At 34.9% G+C, this 27663-nt stretch overlaps 1 protein-coding gene across 12 annotated transcripts in view; it reads right to left on the bottom strand.

Moving 5' to 3' along the window:
- The window catches only part of LOC111002965 (E3 ubiquitin-protein ligase hyd), a 54422-nt gene that overhangs the window by 5587 nt on the left and 21172 nt on the right, over positions 1–27663 (bottom strand). For 4 of the 12 annotated variants that reach the window (XM_045633480.1, XM_045633484.1, XM_045633487.1 and 1 more), the window contains exons 17-44: positions 27315–27453; positions 26737–26871; positions 25619–25841; positions 25059–25124; positions 24537–24709; positions 23092–23282; positions 21700–21836; positions 20401–20567; positions 19309–19548; positions 18153–18368; positions 17188–17363; positions 15761–15977; positions 14588–14766; positions 12986–13169; positions 11501–11658; positions 10199–10401; positions 9545–9710; positions 9173–9322; positions 8550–8674; positions 7794–7909; positions 7146–7282; positions 6554–6633; positions 5624–5760; positions 4931–5153; positions 2317–2505; positions 1785–1918; positions 774–906; positions 206–313 (exon numbers count right to left, since the gene is read on the bottom strand). In XM_045633480.1, coding sequence (XP_045489436.1) covers positions 206–313; positions 774–906; positions 1785–1918; positions 2317–2505; positions 4931–5153; positions 5624–5760; positions 6554–6633; positions 7146–7282; positions 7794–7909; positions 8550–8674; positions 9173–9322; positions 9545–9710; positions 10199–10401; positions 11501–11658; positions 12986–13169; positions 14588–14766; positions 15761–15977; positions 17188–17363; positions 18153–18368; positions 19309–19548; positions 20401–20567; positions 21700–21836; positions 23092–23282; positions 24537–24709; positions 25059–25124; positions 25619–25841; positions 26737–26871; positions 27315–27453 — 4502 coding nt within the window. The remainder of the gene's footprint in view (positions 1–205; positions 314–773; positions 907–1784; positions 1919–2316; positions 2506–4930; positions 5154–5623; positions 5761–6553; positions 6634–7145; positions 7283–7793; positions 7910–8549; positions 8675–9172; positions 9323–9544; positions 9711–10198; positions 10402–11500; positions 11659–12985; positions 13170–14587; positions 14767–15760; positions 15978–17187; positions 17364–18152; positions 18369–19308; positions 19549–20400; positions 20568–21699; positions 21837–23091; positions 23283–24536; positions 24710–25058; positions 25125–25618; positions 25842–26736; positions 26872–27314; positions 27454–27663) is intronic. The other 8 variants (XM_045633481.1, XM_045633490.1, XM_045633486.1 and 5 more) reach the window with 6 other exon arrangements.

Below are 27663 nucleotides of genomic sequence, written 5' to 3'. Positions count from 1 at the left end.
CTATCGAAACGGATGCAACATATCTATTTATTTAGTACTCCTACAGCTAACATAAATTATATATACAAACAAATACACTGAAAATATGGCCAAAGATGGAATACATGATACATTTCACTAGAAAAGATTTAGAAAGGGGAACAAATAAACAAAAAGTATTCAATACATTTTAATCAATAATTATATTATCAGAGAAAAATCTTACCTTTGGATACAGTCTTTCGCCTAATTGAGCTTGGTGTACGGTGAGGTGTTCGTTGTGTCCGCTCGATCGTTCGCCGCTGTAGCCCGCACTCTCACCCGCGGGAGCGCCCTGAAATACGTTATTCATAACAACATCTTTGATTCTTATTTGTTGATTACGTCAGCAGTAATTATTTATTTTTTTACACTGTATATGCTTGAACAAGATAAATGAAATTGCTTACTTTAGCTGACAAGGGAGAGGGGAGGGGGATTAAACAGTAAATCTGCTTAAGTAATACTTGAACGGCCCGTCTAAAAATCAGTTTTATAACGTATAATATATATTCGATGTTCTTTTCAAATTGTGGTCCTTCGAGCCGGATTATTTATGAGATAATTTTTAACATTTTCACATTAACCAAACAACGATCAAAAGATACATTCTACAACCATACAAAGGGGTATGGGGCAGACATTACTGTAATTGAAGTAAATGTGCTAAACTGCAAAACAATGATTGTTTTTTTAAGAATCAAATAAGCCAAAAATAATCACTTTGCCGTGATGACGTCACAACTGTTAAGTACCTGTGGCGAATAAGGCCGTGCATCAACGCTGAGCACCCTCCTTGGTTCGCGTGACGAAGGCCTGGAAGCCGGTCTGGCTGCTCCACGCCTGGCTGTGTCTTTCGTCCGGGCGCGACTTGCACCACTACTACTACTGGAGGGTTAAAATAAGGTTAAAATATTTCCCTATATATTAATAATAATGATAATATATTCATTCACATCATTAATCCATAAAAGGGCTAGCAAACAAAACAAAAATATAACTTTATTACTTAATCAAACTAATTTAATTTACTGATGAATTATTTACAAATTTTAAAATGAAACGCTAATGCATAGCTGGGGATCGAACGTACGACCTCACGGTTGAGAGTTGCAGGCTAAAGCCACTAGGACAACCCAGTTCTTAGCAAATTTACTCAAGTTATTTAATATAAATACATTGAAATAAAACGGTTTTTTTAAATAAATACTATGCAAGTCTATATGATTATTTTTTTTATTCATACGGCATTATTAATAAAAAATAAATGATAACTCTTTTGAAAGAATTTCCATATATTGATAAATCACTACATAGTATAAAACAAAGTCGCTTTCTCTGTGCCTATGTCCCTTTGTATGCTTAAATCTTTGAAACTACGCAACGGATTTTGATGCGGTTTTTTTTAATATATAGAGTGATTCAAGAGGATGGTTTGTATGTAAAATAACATCCATTAAATAGTGGAGAAGTACTGTTATTTTTGAGGTTTCTAATGTAATGTTGTAAATAATTAAATTTTTTCCGCTTACATTGCAAACGCAGGCTGAGCTAGGAGTTTTATCAAAATAATGTACTAAGTATTGTACACATTGAAAAGGTCTACAGAAAAGTCCGTGATGGCATATATCTATATGATATATGTCGCGTATATTATCGGAGTTTTCCAGCAATGGAAATAACAATACATAATAAAAACCTGCTTTTCATCAGCATTACACCCGTGCGAAGCTGGGGCGGGTCACTAGTACATTAAAATAACTTACCGAGCTCCACTATTAGTGCTAGCCCCACTAGTCGCGCCACCAGCGGAACCAGATGTTCCATTCGCAGCACTATTGTTGGTTACGTTGCCTGTTTTGGGCTCAAATGGGGGTAGCTTCTCATTTGCTAGAAGAGCCTACAAAACAGATATAATAAAATAAATAAAAATATTGCCGAAAGTAAACTGTAAAGTTATTATGTGTACAAATTACCAATATGTAAACCAATATGAATATAAATAAACTAAGAAAATATAGAATTTCAATAAAGAAAACTGGAAAATGTAAAATGTTAGGTAAATATGTATAAAACTACTATGTAAGAAACATAATGTAAAAAATAACAAAATTGTAAATAAATAAATTAATGAACAAATAAATAAAACAAAACAAGATCCCTGATAAGCAAAAGTCAGGGCTTCGCAGCTCCATAAAAAAAAACAGATATAATAAATAAAAAATGATAAAAATTATATGACAATTCATTATGTGTACCTGTAGATTTGGGAACCCCCTTTGCTAAAATATAACTCACCTCAGCTACACTGGTATAGAAAGACCTGGCAACACCACTGCCTTCTCCAGGTTCATCTCTAAACGTGACCTTGACTCTATTAACCGTGAGTTGCGGAAGAGCGCCGAGGGCCCTACGATTCTGTCCCGCGAACGCACTATTTAGTTCCGCAAACGTTTGTTGAAGTAATTTCGTACGTTCCCGTTCCATCTAAAAGAGAAAACAAACTTAAAACACAACAATTACGGCCCGTATATAGGTTTGTATGTACATAGCTAGACTTCATATAAAAACAATGAATGCAGCTCATAAAACTAGATTAAATTGATTCTACAATATGGATCTGAAACGAGAAACTCTAGGAAACTAGTCTAAATTAATTATTATAATTTCGGTTCGAAAGACCATAGCCCGTATATAGGTTTGTATCTACAATGCTAGACTTCATATAAAAACAATGAATACAGCTCATGAAACTAGATTAAATTGATTCTACAATATGGATCTGAAACGAGAAACTCTAGGAAACTAGTCGAAATTAATAATTATAATTTCGGTTCGAAGGACCATGGCCCGTATATAGGTTTGTATCTACAATGCTAGACTTCATATAAAAACAATGAATGCAGCTCATAAAACTAGATTAAATTGATTCTACAATATGGATCTCAAACGAGAAACTCTAGGAAACTAGTCTAAATTTATTATTATAATTTCGGTTCGAAGGACCATGGCCCGTATATAGGTTTGTATCTACAATGCTAGACTTCATATAAAAACAATGAATGCAGCTCATAAAACTAGATTAAATTGATTCTACAATATGGATCTCAAACGAGAAACTCTAGGAAACTAGTCTAAATTAATTATTATAATTTCGGTTCGAAGGACCATGGCCCGTATATAGGTTTGTATCTACAATGCTAGACTTCATATAAAAACAATGAATGCAGCTCATGAAACTAGATTAAATTGATTCTACAATATGGATCTGAAACGAGAAACTCTAGGAAACTAGTCTAAATTAATTATTATAATTTCGGTTCGAAGGACCATGGCCCGTATATAGGTTTGTATCTACATAGCTAGACTTCATATAAAAACAATGAATGCAGCTCATAAAACTAGATTAAATTGATTCTACAATATGGATCTCAAACGAGAAACTCTAGGAAACTAGTCTAAATTTATTATTATAATTTCGGTTCGAAGGACCATGGCCCGTATATAGGTTTGTATCTACAATGCTAGACTTCATATAAAAACAATGAATGCAGCTCATGAAACTAGATTAAATTGATTCTACAATATGGATCTGAAACGAGAAACTCTAGGAAACTAGTCTAAATTAATTATTATAATTTCGGTTCGAAGGACCATGGCCCGTATATAGGTTTGTATCTACATAGCTAGACTTCATATAAAAACAATGAATGCAGCTCATAAAACTAGATTAAATTGATTCTACAATATGGATCTCAAACGAGAAACTCTAGGAAACTAGTCTAAATTTATTATTATAATTTCGGTTCGAAGGACCATGGCCCGTATATAGGTTTGTATCTACAATGCTAGGCTTCATATAAAAACAATGAATGCAGCTCATGAAACTAGATTAAATTGATTCTACAATATGGATCTCAAACGAGAAACTCTAGGAAACTAGTCTATAAATGAATTATATTTCCGTTCGAAGGACCATAAATACGTAGATAATAGTTTAAATTATCGTATACAGGGTTCAGAAGAAATCTTAGGTAGGTAATGCGACACTCTCGAAATGGGTTGGACCATGATGCGTATACGCAACGCAAACATAAAACGCACGGCTTCTATATAATTCTAATGCACGACATACATTTGGTAGATGTCTGTACTAAAATAGCATTTGAGATTATCTGTTGGTGTATCTAAAGCATGACTTGAGGTTAAGGCTTAGCTGGGTGAATAAGGTTTACGATGCTCTGCGTCTTCCCTACGCAATGTCAACAATATTGTTTTCACCAAGAACAAAGTAAACACATCGACCTTCGTACTAGTTTTTAGATATCTAGATTATTTGCGTGAAACATTATAATTAATATTAATTAGATAACGTCATAATCTAATTTATATAATTCTCGTGTCGCGGTGTTTGTAGTTAAACTCCTCCGAAACGGCGTGACAATTTCTCATGAAATTTTGCGTGCATACTGGGTATGTCTGAGAATCGGACAACATCTATATTTCATCACCCTAAATGTTAAGGGTAGTCCACCCCTAAATTATTTTTTAATTTTAAGATATTTTTTTATAAAATTACATACACCCCTAAATTTCAACCCCTATTTTTCATTATAAATGATATACATGGCAAAAAGACGTTTGTCAGGTCAGCTAGTATACTATTTAAAATCTTTAATTACTAATTATGAACCATATTTTTGCAAAAAATATATTATTATTATTATTTTTGAAACTGAAACACGCTCTTACAACTTGTATCCTTATAACTCATAGTGCTCTAAATGAATGTCATGTTTGCCTCTAATTGCTCATCACATTCAAAATTGTATTTTGTGTTTGTTTTTACCAATGTATCAGTGTGCCGAGCGTTGGCAATCTTTATCAATAAAAAAAAAAAAAAAAAACTCACCTTATGCAGTGTCAAATCCTTCTGCGCTGATGTCCTCAGCTTCTCCATATCTCTTCGGAACTTCACCTCTTTGACGGGGAATCCGCCGAGTTCAGATACCACGGACCCCGGCTCCAATCCCACATCTTCAGTGAACACACGTCCGAATAGGTCAAGCGATAGACGCCATCTACCCAATAACAGGTCGTGCGATACAGACGCACCGAGCGATGGACACGCGCGCCTAAACATAAAAATATTAGTATGCAATTGAGTAAATAGCAACATATTCTTAGCATCGAAATTCATGAATCCGTGAGATTAGCTTTTTAGTTTTATTATTAATATATTTTGTTAAGCACTTTTTGTACTTTATCCATCATATTTCGTTTTTTTGTTTTTCGCTTTATTTGTTCGCATTATTTGTTTTGTATCACTTTGTTACAAATAAAGTCAATAAAGTGCATTCTTTTACCATTAATTAATTATACAATAAATAATATTAATATCATAGTAATTGCCAAAATAGACTAATTGTTAAAAGTAATGTCTGCAATTTTATAGAATTAAATAACTAAACAAGTGTGTAACCCTACACTCAAAACAATTTTTTCTCAGAAAATCCCCAAAAATCGCCAAAATATTTCAAGTGCTTTGTGTGTAAAACATTTACTATACCACTTTATTAAAATGCATCAAATAAAATATACTTACGGCTGCGCTGGGGCATTGGGCTGCGGCAATGGGGGCGGAGGGGGCAAGCCGGTAGTTTCAACTGTCACGTGCGCAGAGATCTCTTGCGATTCCAGCGGGTCGGCCACACTCAACAATTCCCCTTGACGTTCGCGACTCTAAAATATATTGAACACAATTACAGTACAACTCCTTGTTAGGTCACTTGGGTCGGTTTGACCCGTTTGGTCGGTTTGACCCGTTAGGTTGGTTTGACCCGTTTGGTCGTTTCACAGCGATAGGTTTTAGCGATTTACGTATATCATATACCAGTCTCTTTTTGTCATAGGGTAAATATAATATGAGAGAAAGGGACAAAAGAGTTTTATAAATCACGCCTACATATCATTGACTTCATTTCGGTAAGTAATTAAAATTTAAATACGAAAATCTGAATCAAAATAATAAAATTAAAAATGATTAATTGTAAAATAGATATTTTTATAGATAGAACTCTGACCAGCTTCACGTACGTACGCGCTCGTTAACTATGTATGTATACGCGTATTTGTATGTATAAAATTGAGATTGAGGATTTTTATGAGTCACGTATTAAATTCGAAATATTAAACTAAATAATCTTTCACATTTAATAAAAGCCAGTAACGCATCCGTTTGATGCAGTTTTTATACCTACTAAAATAAAGTTAAAAATATTATTAAGTATAGAAGAGTAATAGATCCTCACGATATTTTTCTTTAGCATACGTCAAAAGACGTATAGAGACGTGTTTGTTGGCGAGCACGTGATCTCAGGCCGACATTCGTGCCGGGGTTTTGGTACCCAGGTACCCGAGTATATATACCCTGATATCCGGGCATACACAGGTATAGTAAAAAGTTAATGCCAATTGAAGAGGGCGGGAGTAATTTTGTTTAGAAAAAGTCCCCCAAATAAGTGGAGTGACTTACAGCACGTACAATAACGGATTTTCCGGGACTTCTTGATGATGAGGCGCGCGGTTCCTGCGCTGTGTTGAGACCACTTGGACCTACAACAATATTAAATTCAACTTTAGTGTACACACACATTTTCTACAAGGAATACGTCTTCAAAACTGACTTCAAAAAAGGAGGTTATCAATACGATATGATCATGATTTAAATCAGAATAATTTCATATTGGGAAACAATCAAAGTTTCATCAAAATCGGTTTAGTAGTTTTTGTCACAAACATACAACATCTTCCTATCTTAAGGCACTTCTGTGTATCGACTGAATAACCCAGAGACATCGGAAATCGAACCCTGTACCAGAAAAAACGGCGAAGATTCTTGACAAATTTTTTTTATGTTTCAGGAGGCAGACGGGCAGGAGGCTCACCTGATGTAAAGTGATAAGCCTATAGACACTTGAATTGGCAGAAGGCTCGCAAGCGCGCTGCCGACCTTTTAGAATACGCTCTTATCTTGAAGGACTAAGTAAAATTGGTTCGGAAATACTTCAATGGGCACCTGGTTCCACATAGTCGACTGCGGCATTGCCATAAAAATTAATGCATACCTGGTGATGGTGAAATGCTAAGCCCCTGCTGATGCGGTCCTTCCATGATGGAGCAAGCCGTATTCACCAGCGTATGGAACTCTGAGCTGGACGAGTTCGAGTCGTGCATTTGATTGTTACTGGACATGTGTGGGTGCCTGTATGTATTTAATTTCATTACACACAAATACTTACATAAAGGCATTTTGACTAAGCCCCCAGGTTGTTTGCCGGTAAGGCTGTGTGTGTTCATAAATGTGTGTGCGTGATATTTTATTTATTTTCTAATTAATAAATAGTAATAGTAGTAGTTATTTCTAGTTAATAAATAATAAATCAGTGGCGCTACAACCTCTTTTAGGTCTTGGCCTCAGATTTCTGAATCTGTTTCATGATCATTTTTAAATCTAATAGGCGGCGGTAAAAGTAGGTGATCAGCCTCCAGTGCCTGACACACGTCGTCGACTTTTACAGGTCTAAGACATATCGGTTTCCTCACGATGTTTTCCTTCACCGTTTGAGCTAATGTTAAATGCGCATGTAGAAACTCCATTGGTGCACAGCCGGGGATCGAACCTACGACGCTGAAACCACTAGGCCAACACTGCTCAATATATATATTGCCCGCGTTAGAAATATCGTTCCAATCAAGAAAGCAATATAACATACCTATGATGTTTTTTCCTTGTAATTTGTCTCGCTTCATTCGAGTCAGAATCCGATATATATTCCCCGTCTGTATCCATATCCATTTTTGTCGCTGTATCTTTGGCACACGATAGATCCTAAGATATTAAAAATTATATTAAAACTAAATGAAAACAATCCCATACTTGACACTGGCTAATGCACAAACCGTGTTAGAGCCAAAAGAAAAAAAAAATCCTGTGGGACTCGGGGTAAAGCTATTGAATAGCATTTTTTAGCAACTGATACAAATATAAATTATTTATTTTTATGCAGTATTTTTTCTCTTATTAATTCAATCTACCATTCTACTACACTCAGACACCCCTATACAATCAGTGTTAGGTTTTTTCGTTACGGAATTTCTTGATTCGGTCGCCGCACTCAAAGCCCGCGATAAAATCTATGCAATAGCTTAAAAAAATGAACGAATACTGCATAACAAACATTCCCATACAATTAACTATCATATTATTTTTCTAATCTACTCAGACGGTTAACTTAAAATTACAAAAATATACATTTTAATAAATTTTTATTTATATAGGTAGGAGACTCATCTGACGTTAAATGGACACTTTCAATGCCAGAGGGCTCGCGAGTGCGTTGCCGGCTCTTTTGGGTACACTCATTTCTTGAAGGAATTTTCAAATAATACTTGTATCTGCTTTTTCCTTCACAACATAATGTTATATATCTTCGATTTGATTTTTGTAAAACAAATGAATTTATGTATACCTGTGGTTCGTCTCTGGACAGTATGTGTGTATGTGTGTGCGCAGGAGGGGCCGACGCGGGTCGGGCTGGAGGCGAAGCCCCACGTTCTGGGCCACGGCTTGACAGCCCTAGGCGACGAGGCACAACTGGAATACATGTTTCGTCAATCACAACACCAAATAAATATTTTCAAGTGAATTTTTTTACAGGATTGAAACACGTTTATTTACTGGAATTAGGTATAAAACTCGCACAGCTGTTGAGATATATTATACACGTCCCATATAAATATAGATTAGATTTTGAAAATTCATGTACTATCAGCTTCATTGATCAACCATCTCGATATAACTAGTGAAAATTATGGGCAAACATACAGTAAATACATTTGGATGCCTAAATGCATCATCATATACAGGGAGTCCCAAAGTTATGAAGGGAAAGTACCTTAAATTAATTTTTAAAAATAACAAAGTCTTCTTTCAGTAAAATAGATATATTAATAGATAGATAGGGTACTACGATAATTAACGTACTTTCCCTTCATGTCCCATAACTTTGGGACACCCTGTATATGTATATCTGAATAGGTTATATTGAAATTAGTAAAGATAGACTTTATTGTATTAAAAAGAGTGTTTTACCTTCAAGTGGGTTATTTGTCCCCGGTGGTCCATCGCCAGAAGGCGGCACAGTGACGGGTTGTCGCGGCATTCCAAAGAGTTCTTCGCGCCTAGCGTTGGGTTGCAATAGTTGGGGCTGATCAGCCAACGGCAGGGCGTCTTGCATTGTCACTGAAAATACAATAACTGTGTAAACCTTCTGAAACAGCATTCTCTCTCACTCAACTCACACATACACATGTGTGTGTCAGTAGCCGATTCTCAGGCTTCTGAATATACATAGTAAATTTCATAAGAATTGGTCGAGGCGTTTTGGAGGCGTATGGGAACGAACATTGTGACACGAGAATTTTTTATATAGAGAAAAAAGCATGAATATAGAAGATAACTCACTGTTAAATGGATCTGGTGGCGGACAACCAAGGCAAAGCGTGGAATCAGTCCTCTGGAAGAACGAGTGTTGCCTTCCTCTTCCATTCTCCCCCTCACCGTCAGATTCTGCAGCAGTGCTGCCACCTACTACCATTTCTTCTTCGCCCTCCTCGTTTTCATTTTCATCCTGGCATTAAAATCAGCTGTTATATTGTATAGGCCTAGACTTGAGCGTATACCCACAACCAAATCATAAATAAAACTAATGAGGAACCGCCATGAAACATAGGTCAGTGACATATCGTCGATAATCTTAGGTGATTCGCCATACATTTAATTAGTCAGCTAACTATACCAAAATATTAAATTTTTTAATACACGCTTAATATACATTAAATATACTTTTAATATACGCTTAATATACGTTTAATATACGCTTAATATACGTTTAATATACGCTTAATATACGCTTAATATACGTTTAATATACGCTTAATATACGTTTAATATACGTTTAATATACGCTTAATATACGTTTAATATACGCTTAATATACGTTTAATATACGTTTAATATACGCTTAATATACGTTTAATATACGCTTAATATACGTTTAATATACGCTTAATATACGTTTAATATACGCTTAATATACGTTTAATATACGCAACATACCGGTGTCCACAAATGGTGATGATGATGCGGCTGCGGCTGTGCAGCCCTCATGTAATAGACGAGGGCGTCGAGTACGTACGCGACGTGCTTGAGGGCGGCCACATCCATTACGGGCAGTTGTTCAGCGTGCTCAGCGCTATGTGCACGTAGGAGGGACAAACAGTATGCGAGAAACTCGCGTCTTGCGCTACCGGCTTCCACGCCTATAATTTAAATAATGGTTTTTTTAATACATTTTTTTTTATAGAACACAGTGATAACACTTTTAATGCCAGAGGGCTCGCGAATGCGTTGCCGGCCTTTTAAGAAGTACGCTAATTTCTTGTAGGACCCTAAGTCGAATTGGTTCGGAAATACTTCAGTCGGCAGCTGGTTCCACAAAGTGGTGGTGCACGGCAAAAACTGCCTTAGAAGACGCGCAGTTGTGGAACGGTGGACGTCGAGGTGATACGGGTGGAATTTCGTATTCTGCCTCGACGTCCGATGATGAAACTCAGCTCTGAACAACTCCTCTGAACACTCTCCATGGTAAATGCGGTAGAAGATGCAGAGACCCCACATCTCTACGCAACGCCAAAGGATCAAGCCGCTCGGAGAGAGATTGGTCGTCAACGATTCGAACCGCTCTTCGTTGAATACTGTCAAGTGGAAGGAGCTGGTACTTGGGAGACTGGCCCAGAGGTGAGAACAGTACTCCAAGTGGGGCCGCATCTTAATTAAAAAAAAAACTCTCCATAGCAGCTGCACGCAATACTCGTCGAGCGAGTTCGCTTCTCTTGCCGAAGCCGCGTACAAATCATTTGAAGAAGTCTATTAGGGGTGCAATTATTTAATGTATTTCCGTCTAAAATTCGCAATATTTTTTTTTAAATAGTTGGTACTTGTCATGACATGCTGGGAATGCGACTAGGGTAACAACCTACTTTACTTTATTGTTTAAGTATGTCTTGGGGCATTTTCATCAAGACTTTCGTTAAGCCATTTGGTTGGTTTATGATCCTTTCTTTGTAGGTTTTCGTATGACGCAGAATTTCCTGTTTGACAGTATATACTTGAAGGTCGTGATGCAGCTGTCGGTTACCATTCGTAGCATTTTATTCTGGAATCTCTGCACCATTTCAATGTTGGAATGAGAGGCGGTCCCCCACAATTGGATACAATAAATCCAGACTGGTTCAAGCATATTTCGCTATCGCAATATTGACGCGTTTAACCAATTCAAAAAGAAAAGATTCAGAAGATTTTACAAGAGAATTTTCGTAATGAAAAATAAAGTTCTAAAAAAATTAAAAAAAGGCCTACCTTGGTCACGTTCCCTAACTCGTGGCGCTTCAGAAAATCCAATAATTCTTGTGGCTGGTGTCGTGAAAGTAGTCGCCCTACGAGTGGTTGGAGCCGCGGCTCTACTTGGCTCCGCTGTGGATGTACTTGCATTGTTCGAAGTTAACGATGCCCCAAATCTAAAACAAATGTATTTAAAAAAAATTAGTATGTCAAGAGAAGAAAAAAAAAAAGGCTATTATTATTAGTATGTCAAGAGCAGTGTTGGCCTAGAGCAGAATTCCACAAACTTTTTTGTGTCGTAGACCCCTTGTCATGTTTTTCCGTGTTGGGTAGACCCCCTACTTGCCTCATATTTATTTCCCGTATATTTCTAACTGTAGTGAATTTTAGTGTTAAAAACTTAAAGTATTTTTTTTATTTTACAAGTTCAAAATGTATTGCGACCACAAAGCGAATATCAACATCCTACAACTTACACAATTTTATAAACATATATAATATTTTTCTTTACTTCATAGGTACTATTATAAATAATGTATATGTTTTGATATTATAAGATAGTATGATGTAAGTAAATAGGTACTATCAGTGTATCATATATGTATATATGAGGTCGCAGGTTCGATCCCCGACTGTACACCAATGGACTTCCTTCCTATGTGCGCATTTAGCATTTGCTCGAACGGTGAAGGAAAACATCATGAGGAAACCGACATGTCTCAGACCCTAAAAGTCAACGACGTGTTTCAGGCACTGGAGGCTGATCACCTACCTGCCTATTAGATCTAAAAAATGATCATAGAAATCTGAGGCCAAGACCTAAACAGCTTGTATCGCCACTGATTTTTTAAAAATTAGTATGTTACATAACCATTGCACTCCCTTTGCCCCGCATAGCCAATACCTGTACCCCTCTGACGCAACACCGTAATAAAAGGAAATGGAAAATAGATCAGCAGCTTTTCATTTCTATAAAGTTGCATAAAGTAGATCATTTTTCGAAAAATAAGATCAAATTTTTTTTGTACGTGACTAGTATACGCACAATTTTTTTATATATAGGGATATCTAATCCAAATATATACTCTTGATGGATGGAAATCTTCCACAGTCATACACTTCTGCGAACTAGCGATCTGTGGAATCGACTCCCGATGGGGATTTTCCCCGAGATAGGAGCTCCAACTATTCAACTCACACTCTCTCAAAGGCCGGTAACGCAACAACCTATTTGTTTGTACGCTGGCTAAGTTCACAAGAGTTGCTTGCTATATTGTTAGTTATAAGATTTAGGAATTTAAGTTTAAATTTTTTAATGTTTGTATGTAGGTTAGTTGGTGTGGGTAATATAATGGAATTCTATCGCATTAGTTGTAACTGTTAAGATAGGAAAATTTACTGGAAATAAATAAATAACTAAAAATGTCTTTGGGCTGCGATGACTGCCCTTTTTGGGCGTCCCCCCCCCCGTTTGCCTCCCCCCTATTATAAAAAAAAACTTACCTAAGTTGAGCCTCAGTGGCGTCCATAACCGTGACAAGCCAGTCCCAGGTGGGCTTCAATTGTCTCTCCAAGTAACACTGAAGACGCAATGCATCCGTATAGGCGAAGGGTAGCATACGCGTCAGCGGCAATGGAGCGCGCTCGTATTCCCACAGAAGATCCGCGATTTGTCGAATAACGATACCTGAAGGTTATATTATAACAATAACATACTTATTAAAGACTAGCGACCCGCCCCGGCTTCGCACGGGTGCAATGCTGATACTAAATACACTACAGAAAATCTGTGAACGTTGTATATAAAAATGTGGGTTATCCATAAGAGATAGACATATACCATCACAAGGACTTTTCTGTAGACCTTTTCAATGTGTACAATACTTAGTACATTATTTTGATAAAACTCGTAGGGTTCAGCCTGTGTTTGCAATGTAAGCGGAAAAAATGTAATTATTTACAACATTACATTGGAAACCTCAAAAATAACAGTACTTCTCCACTATTTAATGGATGTTATTATACATATAAACCTTCCTCTTGAATCACTCTATCCAATAAAAAAAACCGCATCAAAATCCGTTGCGTAATTTCAAAGATTTAAGCATACAAAGGGACATAGGGGCAGAGAAAGCGACTTTGTTTTATACTATGTAGTGATATACACTAGTTCTATACAGGCAGAGCGTCAATCATCATTTTAAATTTGACTGCCTCCAAAACAAAGATTCTTATGAAGTATGGTATTTAATATTTATCTTAAAATCAAAAGATGTTTGCTCGCCAATATGTTATGGTCCTTTTTTTAATTTTCACATGACTCAGGAAGCAGAAGAACTTTATTTCTCTTTACAAAAATATATTTTATTTACATGAGAAACTTAATATATATATATATATACGAGAGAGTGTAACCTATTGTGGATGCATCTGGTGTATTTAAAATTAAGTGTATTTTAAGTTTTTTGTTTTATTTTTGACTTTGTTTTTATTTCTGTTTGGTTTCCGAATCAATAAATAAATAAATAGATATAAACGTCGCCATTAGCCGTCCCAATTTTAGCTTATTATTTCACTATTATCTTGAGAAAAATTTCGGATATCCCATCTCCACCCTCATGCCAGTGTCAGCACCAGATCTGACATGGTACTTCAGTAAGTCGGACAGTCAACAATTACTAAGGAACATAGTATTGTCTTTTATTAACATAACTTTATCAAACACCTGGGATCCAATAATATCCAAATTAAAATCTCAAAATAAACAACCCGCGAAAATGGAGGACACCGTGAGCAATTTCTGCAAAAACCCTACATCTTTTAGTCGATACCAACTCCGGGGAAATAAATACAGATAACACAACATTTTCTACAGCTGTCATACTTTTTGACATTTAACACCTTTTGTCTTCTGTCACCGTGACCACGCACGCTGTAAAGCACGCGAAACGTCGGTTTAAATTTAAAATTATGTCTAAATAATTATAAGTTTAAATACAATAATACATAACTATAATCCGTAAAAAAGTGTTTTTCTTTAAATTGCTAAGGAATCTTGATTCACAAAATCAATCAATCACACTAAACAAAATACGCGTTGCTTACCAAAAGCCCTCGCCAGGAAAGCGGCCGTGGTAGAAGTGGAATGGGGGTCGTGAGCTCCGGCAGCTGCCACTCCAGCAGAACGGCGCAAAGACGCCGGGTCTATGAAGACCAGAGAAGAGGCACCCGTCAGCCTCACTCCGCTGGTTCCACTACTTCCGCCGCGGAGAGCTTCGCGAGACCTGTAAAATTGAGATACACAATTAGTCAAATATGACCTCCAAAACTTCAATCAAATGCGTGTGGGTCTCAAAAACTAAAAAACCGATTTTGATAAAACTGCTTTCAGGTGTACGTACGTACGCACGTATCTTAAATTTCGTAAGATATGAGGGTATATGTTACGAAATTTAAGATACGCGTTTGAATTATTGTAGAGGGAGGGGAAAACTTGCTGAGTTTCTTGCCCGTTCTTCTCAGAACAAGGCCTAATGGTAGTTTTGCTCTTTCGCCATTTTAATTTTGTAAACGTTTTTGACATTCATAAGCATGCCCTAAGACGCATCTAAATTGAATAAATGAATTTTGATTTGATTTTCGATTTTGAAAGCGTATTCATCATCATAATATAACAACATGCTTTCTGGAGGCAAATTAATACCAACAACCTCTTGACTATTAATTAAATGATAATTTTGACTGTAATCTACAAATTCAGCAATGGGCTGACTCAGGCTTTAAGTTTCTAATAGTATAAAATTTCTGTTAACGATCAAATGTCATGCCCATGAATGCAAAAAGATAATATCCTTTTTTTTATTATTTTTTTCACAAAACAATTTAATTAATTATTTTTTTTTTACAAAAAAACAATAGCAAAAAAAGGTAATATCCTTTTTTATTCTTTTATTTTACAAAACAATTTAATATAACAGTTATTAGATTAACATAACAGCCTATTAGATTAATAAATGATCACGAAACAGATTCAGAAATCTGAGGCCAAGACCTAAAAAAGGTTGTAGCGCCACTGATTTATTTATAATATAACAGTATGTTACATTAGAAAACCGCTGTGATTTGTATTAATGTAACCATAGCAGTCTTGTTTAGGAGCGCGACAAATGCATATAAAAGTAGTTTTTAGAAATTCCGAAGAGACACATATATTGAATTAACTATTTTTTTTATTTTTATTATTTATAGTTATATTTCTATTACGACAAAAAATATTACCGTATAGCCCACTGCATAGAGTGCGGCGCCAGATTAGTCCTAGTCGGCGGTGCCGCCCTTCTCTCCAGGGTCTCCCCATCGTGGAGCTGAGGTTCTGACTCTCCCTCCTGCTCGTCAGTTTCCCCAGCCTCCGAGTCTTCGTCTTCTGGCTGCGTGGAGTCCCCACTTTCCTCCTCTGGATATAATAACAGCGACGCTATTCCTGCGTCGTATAACGCTATATTTCAATTAAAACTAATCATGCACTTGCATGATAATGCTGGTAATAGTTAACGTAATCGAATAGTAAGCGACACTTACTATTCGATAACGTTAGTACGGGTGTATTTGGAATCGGAAGTATAAATACAAGTTGGTTGATTTAACCGTACCGTTTTTACTACTTATGTCTCTTTTTAACTCTATACGGTAAAAAGAATACAAAAAGAGACAAAACAGTATTTTTTTTATATGTACTCCCATTTTTATTCCGTAGAATTCTGACATTTTGTAAGTGTTGCTACTAAAAAAGTTCTCCAACCCATTTGAGGGTAATAAAAAATGAAATGCTCCTTTTGTTTTACCCACAAAATGTAAATCTAAATATTTAATTAATCGACTGGCCAAATACAATAACAAATTTTTCAATATTACGGAACAAAATATAGAATAATGATAAATTTGTATTATTTCTCTAGCTGGCAACACTACTAATTCCAGGTTTAGTATTTCAAGGTACTACCATGTACATTATAACCAAGGTATTAAAAGTATTTCAGACGGCGTGTATATATGCTTCCATTTAATTCCAAATGCGCGCAACGTTGCCATAGTCACTTTTCTATTACCTTTCGATTTTACGTATTAATGCGTATACGTATTCGTACGTACGTAGTACGTATATAAAAGCACTGGGCTTTTCTATGGTTTTCAAAATTGTTTGAATTTTTTTTATATTTTCTTATGATTTTGAAATTAAAAAAGAATTTGTTTCTTGTTCTATTAGTGTTTAGAACGTCAATAAAACATTTATCTCGTTTCAGCTTTCAAACCATTCTTAAGAAATTTAGACATATTTGGCAGCGCTAAATAGCGTGAACAATAAGTATGGACCTTAGATTTCCAAATATCATATCAAAAACAGAAATAACAGACGTATATGTATATAATACTAGTAATCCCTCCTATAACACGGTACATTGGTTTCGCGTTAAAAGAAACGCGTTGTAGTACTCCCCGCTTGTATGACCCCATATTACGCGTTATGTACAAACGATTCACGTTTAATGTAAAAGTGGGAAAAGAGGGGGTTTAAATTGAGAATTAAGAAAAAGCTGTGAACAAAATAAATGCGTACACATTAAATAATTATATCGCGCGTTATATGAGGAACTGAAATCGCGTTATAAGAGTACCGTGTTATAAGAGGGTTTAGTGTATATACATACCGGCATCCGAACCTTGCGTGGCGCCAGTCTGTACGCTGCGTTGGGCCGATTCTGCATTATCTTGATCATCTGAATCACTCTCGGTCTCCACCTCAGCGAGCATATCCAGTTCACTCTCACTCTCCCCACCCTCGGCTCTTTCTGTTCCATTTTCGACCACCACATGTTCAGCTCCCCTGAAAAAAAATGTTTCGTTATATCTACAAGATAATAATAATAATAATTCATAATCAAAGCAAAGAACTACTTGTAGACTATAGATACTATTCTTGAATTAAATAGAAAGTAATATAATATAATACATATATAGCGTTAATAGCTTTAGATTTAATAGAAAAAATAATGTTCGGTGGTGTGAAAAATGAATTTAAAAAAATGTGTCTAATATGATATTTAATTCAAAATCTCACGGTAATTATTGTATCAAAATTACATCTGTTAAGCTATTCTAAAAAATGTAATCAGTATTTTAGTTAAATAAATTTTAAATATCGATATCAACGACATATATGTTTTCGTTTTTACTTCCCACAAATCTATACCTATATACAACAATATTTTAACAAATGATTATTTTAACTGTGGTTATTAAACACAAATAAAATGTGTTTAAGAGAGTTCAGATATAAATAACATTACACCGACAGCAGTATCTAAGAATATTCAATAAAATTTTGTCTAAAGATTGCATTGTTCCCACTTTACCTCATTATTAATATTAAACTTCGAAAAATTGTAACTTTAGTTTTTATCTGTTTTTTCTTATAAGTTTTAAAAAAGAGCAATATGGCTTTTAAAAAAACGCGTTTAGCTATACGTTTGTTACATTCCAGGAAATAATGTACACTGGACATGTAGCAATTTTAATTGTTGCTGAACATTAAATAAAGAATTTTTGAAATTGAAAAAAATTTAATAAAATTTTGTGACTTTCGTTCATATAATAACTGATTCGATATCTTTACCTGTCACCCATTGGATCATCATGCTGTACATCTTGCTGCTGAGTTGGCGCCGTTGGTTCATCAGTTTCTGACGCATCATCATCTCCCCCCAACGCTTCACCCGCCACGTCGTCCGCGTATTCCGTCGCTACGGGCGTAGACGAGCGTACGAGCGTCGAACTGCCGATGGACGTACCGCCCGTTGCTGTCGCACGGTTGCTGTTGTTTGCTGATTCTCTGTAATCAATTATATTAGAAATTAGTTAAATTTTAAATTATTTTATATTTTAGTTAAAAAAAAAACATTTTCGTATGGAGAATGCAATGGATTAAATAGAAATAACCAGCAATTACCGGTCATTAATTTGCTGGTATTAATATTTTTTTATATAATTTTTACCGTGATGTTTTTACAATCTGTTTAAAAATAATGGAAAATTAGTGTTATATTTCATATTTTTTATTTTATTAGTCACTTAGAGAATGGCATTAAAATTACGTTACACTTAATTTCTATGTTTTAAACAAAAATGAAGGAAAAAGTAAAATCATTTTAAAAACAGTCTGCTTTCTTTCTGTTTATAGACAAGTATAAACAATCACAAAGCCAAACAACTACAATCTTGAATGTTTCAGAGCAGGTCAAATAGATTTCTTTACCAAAAATTACACAAGAATATTAATATAAGTTATGTTAGTAAATAAGTTCAATACGGATTTTTAGATTTACAGCATGCTAAAAATATATCTATATAACGTACTACTAATGATGATTTTTCAAAGTATCGCGCACATAGATCGAGCAAACCTGACATTATCTGGTTGTCTCATCTAGTATTACCGCCGCCCATGGACACTCAATGCCAGAGGGTTAGAGTTCGTTACCCGCATTTTAAGAATTGGTGGACTTTTTATAGAAGGAACCCTAATTAAATTTATGGTTCGGAGCCTAATAATACTTACTTTTTATACAATATTGTGAGTTATAACAGACATGCCTGCCTTTAGACATAGAGTTCCTTCGTTTAAATTACAGCTGTGTAGCAATGAACTTTTCTATTTAGGATTATTTTTAATTATAAATTTTAGCAAATAATCACATTCACACGTATGGAAGGCAAGAACTAGACAGAACTAGAGAACTTAACGGCACTGTTTATAAAAAAAAATAACTTACCTTCGCGAAGACCGCGGATGTCCAGTCGACAGTGGCTCCACACCAAACAAATCTTCGCTACCGTTGACCAAATCCACATACGTAGTGGCCAATGGGAATGGGGCCGTGGGACGGACGACCCCAAGTCGCACTGGGGCCAATAGAGCGTCGGCCGCTTCAACCAGCTCCTCAACGGCTAACACTACTAGAGCGGCGAAGACGCGCCGACAACGCACCAGAGACGAGGTTATTGAGACTGGCCTGAAATTTTAATAAAACAATTCATTTATTGATTCAATAATACACTCTAATTTTTAATTCCGTAGAATTCTGACAGCTATCATATTGACATGTCAGAGATGGCAAACTTTTCTGACCATGTACATTTTTCAATTTCAATACGGTCTGAACATCTAAGACTTTACATACATTTTATTTTTTTTTGAAAGTTAAAAGTGGTTTTACGGCGAGTGATAATTACGTCCCTTTTCATCACAAACAGTAAAAACGCACAAGTAAAGATAACATTTTTTTTAAAGTTTACTAAACCTGAAATTAGTAGGAAGTGATGCCAGCTAAAGAATAAAATAAAGTATGTAATTCAATTTAGTGTTTGTGATATTTAATGTATTTGTTATTTTTGTATTGGGTCACTTGAGTACATCAAAAATATGTAGCATTTAATGCCCTGAAATGGGTCAAATTTGTCCCGTTTCGATGGAGAACTTTTTTCAATAGCACACTTATGAAATGTCAGAATTCTACGGAATGAAAAATCAGTCTGTGTGCATTTTTCATTCACATTGCCAGAGCAGTTAACATTTATCTATTTTTTCTTAAACAAAGAAAGGCACATTCATAAAGCTTGACTCAGCGCCGGTTTTAAAATTTAAATATTTATAAAAAATATCAAATTTGTAAAATATATCCCTATATATTTTAAATACAATTCATTTAATTATTCAATAATTGTTTACAGATTTTATTCTTTAACACAATCTCTTTTTTCTATTGCGATATAGTTATTCTATGTCCAAATCGAAAGCATATACATATGATAACTTACAAGTGACAAAATATGACCATATATATATCTTAATTTTTTTGACATACCCCTTTTTCTTCGAAGCCCCTGGAGCCATTTCCACACTGAATATAACAAATATCCTCGCGACCGAACGTACGAACCGTCGCGTAACTTCACGAGCGCGTTCTTTACGTCCCGGTATCGTGTCATTCTTCTGCTCTCTTATCAATGTGTGTAGGAGCGTATCCAACATCTGTAGAATTATTATCTAAGTATATAAAAATAATATGACCATAGTAAAATCAAAAACTCATATTGGCTTCAATAGTGCGATGATTGTTAACATTATGTATACGTTTCTAATTATTAATAAAATATGTCTTTGTAGTTACAAATGTAAGTTAAATAACTCACTTAAATGTAATTTAAAGAATTGTAGAATCTCCTGATTTAACTGTAATAACAATCTTAAGCAATGAAAATTTCAAAAATCATTTATTCATTTAGGTGTACAATGTACACTTATGAACGTCAAAAAAAAGAAATGTACATTAAATGCTTCTAATTTTACATTTACTCAAGGTCGTAGAACGGAAGAGAAGAATTGGCAATAAACTCTCCGCCACTCTTTTTAATTGCCAAGTTTTTTTTACACAACGTTTGTAAGCTGCAACCATTACACCATGATCCATATGACATCTTGAGTAATAAAGAATAATAAAATAAATTAAAAACAAAGATTTGTCCTCTATCAGCAGGAGGTATGGTGAAATAGGAGCACGCACTTACATACTCGTGAGAACAACACGCAAATACGTATTAGAAACAACTAATGCACGCATACACGAATTCAAGTACGACCAGTCACCACAAGTAAAGTACGGACGCGGAGCACGAAGAATTTCGTAGAATGACCCCTCATCTTATGTCTTTGTCGCTCGCGCATAAACATATTGCCGTTGCGCTCACACAGATGCAATGACCGCCGTATTCAGAGATTGTAAACCTTTTAGTCATAACCATAAAGACATATATATGTTATAGTATAGTATATAAGTAGTAACGTATCTGGCGAAACATTTGATAGTTCATCAGAAATAGATGCCTCTGACTAAAATTAAATGATTTTTTTAAAGAGTATTTCTGTTTTTTTTTACCAAATCTTAGTCGCAATCATAACTTTTCCTTTTTATAAATCCATCAAGCCGTTTAGTCTAAATAAAAATCAAAGCTACCGTTTTTAATATTCGTACTTATAAAAAAAATGTTTTTAACCACTGGCAGTAGGCCCAAAGGTCATTGTACGAAATTCTTCGTGCTCCGCGTCCGTACTATAGTGGAAAGTGGAAGAAAGTGTTATTATAACGCAATTCAAAATGTATTACCTCATTTGTGCACTTGACTATAAGCGCATGAGTGAACTTGTCCAATAGCGTAGTACCAGACTGCTGGTGAGAAGCCGACGCCTCTTCGTTTGTACTGGAGCCGCACATAACAGCCGCTTCCACCGCAGACCAATCGCCTTAAAATATATAGATTTATTTAATAATAAGTAATCTAACAGCTACTTAATAAATATTATTATAAAAAATACAAATACAATACACAAAGCCAAAACAGATTAAACAAAAAACAGAAAACAAGCATTAAAAGACAAAGTGACATTTAAAAGAAAAACAAAAGAATAAAATTAAAAACTGCAAAATTAAAAAAAAGCAACAAATAATACTAAGAATTTAATAAAACCTACTAAATATAGATATTGTAAGCCAGTGTAAAGTGATAATTAAGTCCCTTTTCATCACAAACAGTCAAAAACGCACAAGATAACATATTATTTATTAAAAAGGTTTACTAATCCTGTAATTAATAGGCAGTGATGCCAGCTAAAGAATAAAATAGAGTAATTAAAGTTGTATTGTTTGTGATATTGAAATATTTGTTCATTTTGTAATGTCACTTGAGTAAGTAAGTATTAAGATTTACCTTTTTGCAGGTAAAAACATTTAATTTTTTGCCAACAAATAGGTCAAATTTGTCCCTTTTTTGGTGGAGAACTTTTTTAAGTAGCACTTATGAAATGTCAGAATTCAACGGAACTAAAAATCAGAGTAAAGAACCCTGTAACACTCGGTTGAAACCGTTCAAAGAAAATTGCCTATTAGAAAAAACTAATTATTTATGTTTAGCACCATGCTTATTTATTTGAGCACAAATAATACATTCGTTCAGGAATTCAATTTATAAAAATTCAAATTATTTATAGATTTAATTGTAAACACTTCGTTGCACACAGAAATATAATACAATTGGCATTAATAAATGAATAGTACAAAAGTTAATAAATGAAATTTTCCAGCCAAGTTTGTGAGAAGAAAAAAAATGAAAAGACAAGAAGTGCAAAAATACAAAGTTATTAAGAGCAACTACTGGAACAAAATAAATGCATTTTATAAAAAAGGGCAAATTCATGTGAAACAGAAAAAAAGTGCACATAAATCACGATAATTTTAGATCAGTTAGTACTAAAGTTAGGATCGTTTAAAAATACGATTCCACGTCGTTTCCATATATAATGTAAGTATTGTAAAATATAATGTCATGGTTATGACAAATAATCATGGATTTTGAATCTTTTGGAATGATATTTCGCGGAAATGTTTAATTTAATGGAAATTAAAGTTTATATTAAAATCGCGGAAACCGCGGAATTACTACGTTGTTTGTTACCAGGAACAGTTTTGTTTTCTACCAGAGGCCAATAATACAGCACTCACCCAACAAATGTACCAATGCCCTTCTAGCGAATCTCGGTGGCTCCAAGTCATGGTCCGGCACATCCAGCTCAGCATCAGAGCCCGGCTGTTTCCGTGGCGCACGGGCCCGGCCACTTCCAGCGCGGAACTGACGCTGTTCCACGGCTTGACGACCCACCGTTTGTACCAGGAACAGAAGGATCGATTCACCTCTAAACAATAAATAAACAAAACGCATTATTTAAAGAAACAGATTTGGTTGAATATAGAAAAATGATAATTATTAGAGACTAGCTGACCTGGCAATAGTTTTGCCATGTATATCATTTATTACTTAGAACATTTTATGGTTCCATCTTTAATAGTTAAGGCAGGGTACGCAAAATAAGTAACTTTTTTGGTTGATTTTTTACACCTTGTCTCCGAAAAACCCTATTTTTGTTCAAAATTAAAATCGGTCCAGTAGTTTATGAGCCTATTCATTACAATGAAACAATGAAACAATCAAACGAACAAACAAACAAAGTTTTCCTCTTTATAATATTAGTGTAGATGAAACGGATAGCAGTTTGGCCGGATACCGGATATCCGGCGGGACTTAGCCGTTTATATCGCAGTCACTTTAAACACTCAGGTTTAACTCAAGAAAAACTACCGACGATTCAAAAAATACTAAGTTTACCCGAGCATCAGTTAGAGCAAGATATTAGCACTAGTTGGAATTCTACTTATATACAATATGAGTACTAATTAATTCATTTTTTTTCTATTGTGTGATAAAAAAATTTCAACTAAAACTAATTTATTTCTTAAGCTATACTAACACTGAATAAAGCTAATAATTACAAAATATTTTTATCCAGATTTTTTTTAATCCGGCCTAGTAGTTAGTTATCCGGTATCCAGCCGGATAATATAAAGGCCACCGGAGAGACCGGATACCGGATAGTTAACGGATATTCGTTTCAGGTGTAATAATTATATGTACGTAATGTTCATGTGAAATAAATAAAATGTAGTTTCATTTTATACATAAGTATATCACACATTCTATCATAATAATGTATTAGGTTCAGTATTCGGCTGTTACTATCGGTTTTTACGACCAAATATCAGAAGTCATAACAGATTTTGACTGTAACTGTTTTTGATATATGTATAAGATTGCGTTAAGCACTACTGAACTTTACCCATGCATTTATTATTTTAGTGTTTTCCCTTACAAATAGGGTTGCCTGGATAGCTTGTTAGCGATAAGGCCACCCATTGCATCCCTTGTAATTTTCATGTATACATAAAAAACATGAAAATAATATATTTTTGTATTAATGTAGCATTATATAACAATTACAAAATATTTTTGACTAACATCAAAAACCAAAAAGTCTACATATATATATATATATATATATATATATATATATATATATATATATATATATATGTATACAAAAATATTTTTTTACCTAGAATTAAAGTGTGTAGCCAATTGTGTCTCCCTGGCGAGTCTGGCAAGTAGATCGCAACGCGCGGTCCAACTGCCGCCAACCAACGCCTTGCAGCGACACTTCTCCCAACAATCGCAGTACGCAGTCGGAGACGTACGTTTCAGTTTACAGTCATGTCCCTTGTGGCACACCTAAAAACATGTCATATATTGTTAAAAGCATAAATTAAGATTATTTTCATGAAACCATGCTATAGGCACGCGAAAAAAATGTCATTATTAAATTAAAAAGAAACGACTGGCACGTGGGGACTGTAGCGGTAAAGTTATTGCATAGTAATTTTTAATCAACTTATGCAATTATAATTATTTATTTATGCAGTATTTTTTACAGCTACGTCACCGATCAGACCAGACCGATGTATTGGCCGCACCTACATTACGTCATCATGTGTTAGGTTAATTTTCGTTACGGAATTTCTTGATTCAGTCGCGGCGATCAAAGCCTATTCAATAGATTTATATATTATACAAAGCTTACCTTAGCACATTCAGTACAGCAACACAGTGACCCGGTGAGACCACATGTTTTGCATTCGAAAATGTCCTAAAAAATTTTATCATTATTAAAAAGGTTAAAAATAATAAGTTCGGGCTTAATAGTAGAGCAAGTGGTTTTATTCCGATTTTTAACGATATACACAATTAATATTACAAAATATAGTTTAAAACATTCTGCTTCTATGAACGACATAGAACCTTCAATTCCGCTGTCTCAAATAGCAGTGTGGTACAAATAAACATAGTTTTTTATGTAATAGGAGGCAAACGGGCTCACCTGATGTTAAGTGATACTATGGACACTCATATTGCCAGAGGTCTCGCAACTTATTCAAGAACTATAGAATGACAATTCCCAAAAAAACTTTAACAATGTTTGCTACATTGTAACTTACTTTGTATACAATCTAGAACCCTAAATGGACCATCACTAACACAAAAAACGGTACATTAAAGTATGTAAAAAAAAAATGTATTCTAATTGTATAAATCATTTTACTAGCATTTATCCTGTAAATAGAATAAAGTTCCGTAAAATACCTGATTAATGTGATCCTGTCCGGTCCATGTGAAGCTGCATGTATCATTGCAGCACAGAACCAACAATGGCGAATGATCTGGATGGGCGTTTGGGGGGAAAATGGCCGCCGACCGTTGAGTTTCGTCCGCGTCACACGCACGTATTGCGTCCAATATGACTAAAGCCGCTCGATACGCTCGTTCCGCTACGGCCGCCATTAGAGGTGTTTGACCCATGCCATCCCTATTTTTTTAAGTAGTATTACATTTCGAAAGTAATATTCAATTTATTTATTAATACCATTCCAAATTTTATTAACTTATACGAATAAGTTAAAAAAGTCAAAGTATTTTTTTTATTATTCTTGGCTTCTCTTTATGTCAATACAAATAATAAAAAACAACTAGTAGAACCGAACTTGTTAACTTATAAAGACATCCTGTATCTTCATTAAAACATAATGTTCATGGGTTTCGAAACTGTCAAATATTCAATCATCTTCCACAAAATTAAAGAACGTAAAGGTTTGGAATCGTTAATATTAGCAAAAGACATATTTATATTTACATATATCGTAGAAGTATAAAATATATAATGTCCGATTAAAAAAAGATTGACATAAAACTCAAAATAACTTTATTTATATAGGTAAACAAGTTCACTTACACGGAACAGAAAAGATGTTAACCTGATTCTAAATATACATTTACTATCAGTTGGCCAGTAAAGTGCGTAGACCGGGTAAGTCTATGATTTGGTAATTACGTCAACAGTATTAACTTTTTACACATATATACCCACATATTGTCCATGCTTAAAAACAAAAATACATTTTAGAGGATTCCTACAAGAGAGAGCTTTTCCTAAATTTTGAAGAAAGGGGGGGGGCAGGGTAGTAGTACTTGATTACTAAACATTCCTAAAAGAAAGTAATATAGGCAGCGGCACGTAAGTCTAGCGCTGGCCGATACGTGGGTCAGGGTCAAGTGTACTGTGGTGCGGGGTCCGGAATGCGACTGGAGAGCCAATCGACGCTCTTCATTCCGCTAGCCCCCCCTCAAGTACCTTATTTTTTACTTCTGCGCAATAACGGTCAGCGCTAGAGTTTCGTGCCGCTACCTGTACCGTATATACTCACTTGGCAGTTAGAAGTTGCAATAGATAAGGTTGCAAGGCGGTACTCTCGCATAGGGCCCTCAAAGCGGAGAGCGCGTTGCCACGCCTCTCGACTGGATCCGCGCTCACAGCCCCGTTACCGCTGTTCGACATTTTGCTACAAATCATTATTCATATTAATGTGAAATTATATAAGGCCCGTTATCTAGAACATGAATCGAACTTGAATCTAGTTCTGTCAAACCATTTTTATGTACTCAGCGCTCAATTGGAGACTGTGACATGAGATACGAATCACAATATACCTAAGTGTTGTTTAGATTCTCTTCATCTGAGATCTTAATATTAAGTTGGACTTGTATAAATCCAGGGATAAATGTGCAAAAAAATACATTAAAATTTGCAAATTCCGAACTATTGTTGGCATTGTACGTCATAAGGACTGGTGCGACGCCACCTTGTGAAGAGAAGCGCTTTGGCGAGTTTAAGAAATTATAAATAAAATTTTTAATCTTATCAAATAGCCCAAGTAAAATCTCATATAATTAGTAATTATGTACATATATGTCTTTAGTTAATTCTCGAATATAATATGCTTACTTATTGGAGATTCCCATTAAGCTATCTTCATCACCGGACGCTTCAAAGGTCTCTGGAGGCCAGGACAAAGCGGGAACAGCTTCTTCATTGTTAGTTGCGCTTGAGGGGTTCGGAATTGTAGGCACTGATGGATTGTCTACTGTAAACATCGTTTAATTATTTTTTGATAAAAACAAAATGTTTAAACATAGTATTGTCTTTTATTTACATAACTTTTACACATTTAAAGAAAAACACTTTTTTACGGATTATAGTTATGGTATTAGTTTAGTTTAAAATTATGTCTAAATAATTATAAGTTTAAATACAATAATACATAACTATAATCCGTAAAAAAGTGTTTTTCTTT

The sequence above is a fragment of the Pieris rapae genome, chromosome 23 (assembly GCF_905147795.1).
Source record: "Pieris rapae chromosome 23, ilPieRapa1.1, whole genome shotgun sequence".
Taxonomy (NCBI): domain Eukaryota; kingdom Metazoa; phylum Arthropoda; class Insecta; order Lepidoptera; family Pieridae; genus Pieris; species Pieris rapae.
This window is presented reverse-complemented; position numbering and strand designations above follow the sequence as displayed.